Source organism: Sinocyclocheilus anshuiensis, unplaced genomic scaffold (genome assembly GCF_001515605.1).
Source record: "Sinocyclocheilus anshuiensis isolate Anshui unplaced genomic scaffold, SAMN03320099.WGS_v1.1 scaffold1152, whole genome shotgun sequence".
NCBI lineage: Eukaryota > Metazoa > Chordata > Actinopteri > Cypriniformes > Cyprinidae > Sinocyclocheilus > Sinocyclocheilus anshuiensis.
In genome coordinates this window covers 367,393-373,869 of record NW_015551083.1, presented here as the reverse complement: position 1 = coordinate 373,869, position 6,477 = coordinate 367,393, and the positions used below count along the sequence as shown (strand labels likewise).

At 39.2% G+C, this 6,477-nt stretch overlaps 1 protein-coding gene across 1 annotated transcript in view; it reads left to right on the top strand.

The window, feature by feature from the left end:
• Positions 1 to 5,813, top strand: part of LOC107662524 (gastrula zinc finger protein XlCGF8.2DB-like) — a 15,908-nt gene extending 10,095 nt beyond the window's left edge. Inside the window, exon 2 of the mRNA XM_016452584.1 lies at positions 4,425 to 5,813. Within this exon, the coding sequence (XP_016308070.1) occupies positions 4,425 to 5,440 (1,016 nt within the window). The 3' untranslated portion in view covers positions 5,441 to 5,813. The remainder of the gene's footprint in view (positions 1 to 4,424) is intronic.
• Positions 5,814 to 6,477: the final 664 nt, after the last annotated feature.

The window sequence follows — 6,477 nt, the reverse complement described above, 5'->3', positions numbered from 1 at the left end:
TATATATATATATATATATATATGTATATATATGAGATTTCAGATTTATAACAGTGCTGTGATTAGGAGGATGTATATTTGTGGTTAAAGAAGATATTATTAAGAAGATAATATGGATGCTGTCTGACTTTATCAAGGATGCATATTACTGTTGTCAAGAAGACATGATTGTTTATGTTCATATCATAAAGAGGTGAAATCCACCCTGGGCTGTCAGTCTCACCTTCAGTAAACTGTTGTCTAAAATCAGTATCACATTTGTGATCTCTTGCTCGTCTGATAATTCCTATATCATATGCTATAAAAAAAAACAGAAACCGATTTCATCTTCAATTTTGGGAGCATATTGTTTCATGTCATTTCTGGCCCGAGCCCTGAATCATTTCTGACCGGCACATAACCAAACAGACTGAACAAACATAACTCCAGCCTTTAACACAAGCATCCTTCATGAAGTTGTACAGCACTCATATTATTTTAACCACAAATCTACATCCTCCAAATCACAACACAATAACATTCTAATTAAAAAAAGGCCACTTCGAACTCCTTTATCAGATCTTCACCACATGACAGCTCTAGACAATGCCAAATGGCAGAAAGTTATCAAAAGAATTTTGATCCATTAAATCATTTTGCAGGTATAATCTAACATATTTGTTCATATGGAGAAGAAGTCATTCTGAGCAAACAGGCTTATTTTCATGATTTTCCACTTACAGCAAATATTATGAGTAATTAGTAATACTGCTGTTGTCCAGGAGAGGGAGCCACAGGATAAAGACTCTTTTAAAGGGGCCATGCTCATTCTGTCATCATTTACTCGTGTCCTTCCAAACCTACATGACTTTCTTCTGTGGAACATGAACACAAGACGTTCTGAAGAAGGTTAGTCACCAAACAGTTTGGTTCCCATTGACTTCCATTGTATGGACAAAAACTCCAGAGGAAGTCAATGGGAACTGAAACTGTTTGGTGAATAACCTTCTTCAGAACGTCTTCATTTACACGCCACAGAAGAAAGGAAAGTCATTCAGGATTGCAGTGACATGCCAGCTAATGATAGTTTAAATTTTTGGCTGAGCGATCACTTTAAGTCTAATCCCGTTCTATTAGTTTCCATCAGCTGAAATGACTGGATAACTGAATTATTTTCTTTTTCTAACATGTTGTCTTCAGTTACGACAGTTTGTTTGTATGTAGTGTTTTAGCATCACAGTATTACTATAGTATAAATATATGATTAAAATCATTTTTGTAACCTAAAATAACATGAAATATGTGATTGTTACCATTTAAAGCATGTAAAATATGAAAAACATTGTTAACCATTTAATTTGTTTCTTTTCAGACTTGATGGATGAGGAAAGTGAAGAAGAACTGAATGAAAACTCTTCTAAACAGAAAGTGGTGCACCTGCCGTCAGTGTGGAAGGAGCTTCACGTGTAGAGCAAGCCTGAAGGATCACGTGAGAATCCACACCTTTCACGTGTCAGCAGTGCAGGAAGGGTTTTAGATTAAAACATACTATAATGCTCACATAAAAACTGTCTCTGGTGTGAAGCCGTTCATCTGTCAGCAGTGCGGGAAGGGTTTTAGTTTGGCATATCACCTGAAATCACATGAGATCGTTCACAGAGAAGTGAAGCCGTTTCACTGCACTCCATGCAGGAGGAGTTTCGGCCATATATCTGATCTTAAAAGACATTTAAAGTCCTTCATACATAATAAATACAGGCTGCTAGAGAGACTGATGCTCCAGAATGGCTCCTCAGCTCATGGTTTGTCTTCAGGAGTGAACGTGTCCTTCACTAAAACACATTTCTTGCAGTGAAGATCCTGCTGTTCTGATAACGTCTGTATAGAGGAGATCAATGTACTGAACAAATCATTAAAACATGTCTGTTGCTGTAAACGGATGGCTTAAAATTCAGGAGTAACAACACTTTTAAATGAATAAAATGACTTGCATATGATACCATTCAAAAACCAGGTGCGCTTCTCATTTCTACATGTATATCTTTACTAACTGATGCAGAGGTAGAGCGTGAAGAAAGATTGCTCTCCACCGGCATTAAAAGATGTTTCAGTGATGCACTTTGGCCTGAAATAGATTTATTAATGAGGCTGGCACTGGTCTGTAAGTGTCATGATGCTACTCTCTGATGGGTAATGTAGTTTTTCACCAGTGATCCCACTGTTAAACATGATTATTTCAAACAGAAGTCTTCAACGAGAGCATTTACCATCAGTTAACAACCAGTCTGTCTGCGGGTTTAAATGTTATCAATAAAAGTCAGTTTCCCTCTGGAGAAAATTAATTGCATTACTTCTGGAACCAACTGTTGCACTCTTGTGACAGTTTCTTGTGCATTTCACTCTTTAATGTGAAAACATCTTTTTCATTAGCAAAGAAATCTCTTCCTGCACCTTTAACAAAAGCGGTTTGTCTGATTGGCTGAAAGCAGCCTGCGCTCGCGCCTGTGATCGTGTACTTCCGGGTGTCGCGCCAGCGGAGCAGCGGCCATTGAATGAACGGAGCGGCGGCGTGACGGTAACCGAATTACGGTTTTCCGGTAGTTTACAGTCTGTAAACGATTCGATAGTAGCGGATATCAGTGAGCACTACACTGATTCTCATGCTTTCTCCACTGAAAGATCTGTTTATGTCGCCAGTGCTGAATAGAGCGAATCAATAGACAGAACCTGAGAAACACATGCATGCGGGTTTCGGCATTAATACAGTCCATAAACACCCGCTTTTGCTGATATGTTTGTAGTCGGGCAGTGCAGTGCAAACAACACCGAGTTCAGTCATAAAATCCCTACAGACCTTCCGTTTCTGATCTGATCACACAAAACCCTGATATAGTTATTAATTCCACAGACATGAGTGTAACAGTGACAGCAATAAACCGCAGACAGAAGCATCATATCAGGTTATACAGTGATAGAAAAAATAGATGTAACATTTACAGTATGAATCATTATCAACTACAAAAATGAATAAAACTTGACAAGAATTGAAAAAAGAAACAATATTACAATATGCAGAAAAAGTTCTTATAATAGCAAGAAATATCACTGAATGTCTTAACAGTGACAGAGAACAGAGAGAGGTGAAACTAACAGAAACAGAATCGCTTCAGTCGTCTGTCATCTGTAGCAGAAGCTGAGAAACACATTCACACCAGCAGGTTAAACTGGAAATCCTCTCACATCATACACATATTTAATATTCGTGAGTGATGATATGATGAATTCAGCATTCACTAAATACTAATAATGTCTTCTGCTCTGTATCTGCTCCAACAGTTTCCAGCTGTAAAAAATGAACAATTCGAGTTACGCTTCTGTAAAGATGGAGTTTATTAAAGAGGAGAGAGAAGACGTGAGAGATGCAGAGACACACAGAGAGAAAGAGGAAGAGACTGAGGAACACAGAGGTCGGAGATGATTATTGATTCTACTTTAATGACTGATGTGTGTGGGGGAAAAATCATGAAATAATGCATTTTTTCTTTTCTATTAAACAGTGGCTTGTTGAATAAACTATGGCTCAGTCATTAAATAAAAATGACTGCTGCAACACACTCTTCATACTGCAGTTTAGTGCTGGTGTAAATGGGGAAGAGATTTGAAGTGCTTCCACTTTTGAATGTAAAATATTTTGGCAAAATATATTTTAGTCAGAATTATAGCTCTCCTATTCTAATGTGCTCCGTCTGTCTGATGTTCATGCGCACACCGCCGCTTCTTCAGTGAAGTCTGTGCAATCTAACAGACTCGCTTGATATTAGGAAAAATGGAAATCATGTACATGTACAAATATTACTGTATAATGTAAGTTATGTGCTGAGGAAAACACGTCTGAAATGCATTAAACAGCACGCATCTGACAGGCTGCTTTAAACTGTATGCTTATGATTTAGTTCGAAGCGCAACATTTCTCATTTTCACTTCATTTAACTTGAAGTACTAAAATAACTAAAACTAAATGAACTGTAACTAATTAATACTATTAAAATAAAACTGACAAAAACACACAACAAAATGATAAAACTAGCTATTTTTTTCAGTTTGCATAATAGGACTAGGTGTTATAATCCCAATATTCAGCACCATTTAGCCGCACCATAGAACATTTTCTCCTTCGCTTTGAGCAGAACACAGCTCTGATATTAGTTCAGCAAGAATCCAGGATCATGGCCTAATCCATGTCCGTGGTTCTTGCCTCCATACCCAATAATCAGTCGTGAGTTTACAATTGCTTTATGCGTGACTGGGGAATAATAATATTACGACTGTTGTCATTGGTTTGTGTGCAGGATCAGTTCATGTCTTCATCTGGACCTCTTGATTTCTGCCGTGAAATGGTGGTTAATTTAGTTCTTATTTGACCTCATTGTCTGGATTGGTTTCAGATCTGCTGGAAGTGAAGGTGGAAAGTGAAGAAGTGAATGAAGATCATCAGAAGATCATAACTGCAGAACAATCACAGACTGAAGATGATTTCTCCCAGAAGAGAACAGGAGCCAAGAAATCTCCGTTCAGCTGCGCTCAGTGCGGGAAGAGTTTCACGCTCAAGGTCAACCTCAACAGCCACATCAGAATCCACAGCGGAGAGAGAAACTTCAGCTGTCTGCAGTGCGGCAGCAGCTTCTTCAAGAACGCAGACCTGAAGAGACACCTGCAGACTCACAGCGGAGAGAAGCCCTTCAGCTGCTCGCACTGCTCCAAGAGCTTCACACGCAAGCAGAGTCTGGAGAACCACATCCGGATCCACACGGGAGAGAAGCCCTTCACCTGCCTCCTGTGTGACAAGAGCTTCATCCGCAAGGGACACTTCAAGAACCACATGCGGATTCACTCCGGAGAGAGGCCTTTCACGTGCCACGAGTGCGGGAAGAGCTTCACACAGGCTACGATCCTCAGAAACCGCCAGCACTCGCACTCTGGAGAACGACCCTTCAGCTGCGATCGGTGCGGAAAGAGCTTCATCTCAGCAAAGCACCTGAAGATACACCAGAAAATCCACCAGAAGCTCTTCCTGTGCTCCTTCTGTGGAAAGATGTTTTCACAGCTGGGTTACCTGAAGGAGCACCAGAAGATCCACACCGGAGAGAAAGCTCACGTTTGCTCGGTGTGCGGGAACAGCTTCTCCAGAGCCAAATATCTGAAGGAACACCACAAAGTCCATTCGGGAGAGAAACCCTACAAGTGCTCGCACTGCGACAAGAGTTTCAGTCAGTCGGGGAACCTGAAGATACACGAGAGAGTTCACAGCGGAGAGAAACCACACCGCTGCCCGCCGTGTGGACGGAGCTTCATCACCTCCAGCGCTCTGCTGTCGCACCGGAGAAACTGTCTCCAGAAGTTACCAAATGAGCAGAAGTCAACAGAGAAACTCAGATGTTATCTTGCAAAGTCATTTTCTTGAACATCTACATGCTGGAGAGTAGCAGCTCTTTCTACACGACGTTAGCTGTGTGCAGTAGTATTCATCAGACAATGCTGTGTATTATTTCTCCATGCATATCCTTAAATTCATTGTATCAGTCACAGTTTGTGAGAGGTGGTGAACTGAAAAGACGTGCAGTGAGAACATGAGATCAGAAGAGTGTTGGAAACCTATCAACTACAGCATTGATGAAAATGTGAAATAAGGACCTTTGCAATACACAAACTGTGTACTTTGCATTGTTTGGCCACATGTTCATTCATTGCTGAATAAAGTACATTAATATTATTTATTTATTACTTTAACTAAGACCACTGTATTGTGCTTGGATTGTACATTATGAAATGTCAATAAATGAGAGCAAAACGTTGTACAGAGCTGCTCATTTAATGAGCTCAGAGGACAGATGTGCTTGAGTTCAGTATTGTTTCAACATTGTGTCTCAATAATAAAGTAATAAAGCTTTTTTTCTTCACAAAAGTCCTCCAGATCTTTACTTTATGCTTGCAGCAAGAGTGGTAAGGAACGTATTATAGGCCTAAACTCGTAACTCAATAGCAGTGTTGGGGGTAATATATTACAAGTAACACGAGTTACGTAATCAGATTACTTTTTTCAAGTAACTAGTAAAGTAACGCATTTTTAATTTACAAGAGAATATCTGAGTTACTTTTTCAAATAAGTAACGCAAGTTACTTTGTTTCCAATTTATTGATTGACAGCTCTCCTGTCCCCATGTTGAGAGAAATCAGAAGATGTTACTGTAGTTCTAAAATAAATATGAATATGCATTAATTCATCTCACTCACAAAAAAAAAACACAGATTCAGTATTCCTCAAAATGAATAAAAGTAATGCAACTCAGAATATGACGCAAACCTGCAATAATTAAATGTTAAACAACACAAATATAATTTATGTATTTAATCCCATTCTATTAACCAATGTCTTTGCTTCTGACCTTTGATGATCCAGTTCAACCGTACTAATTAGCACAAATTACTCTAGACGAACAT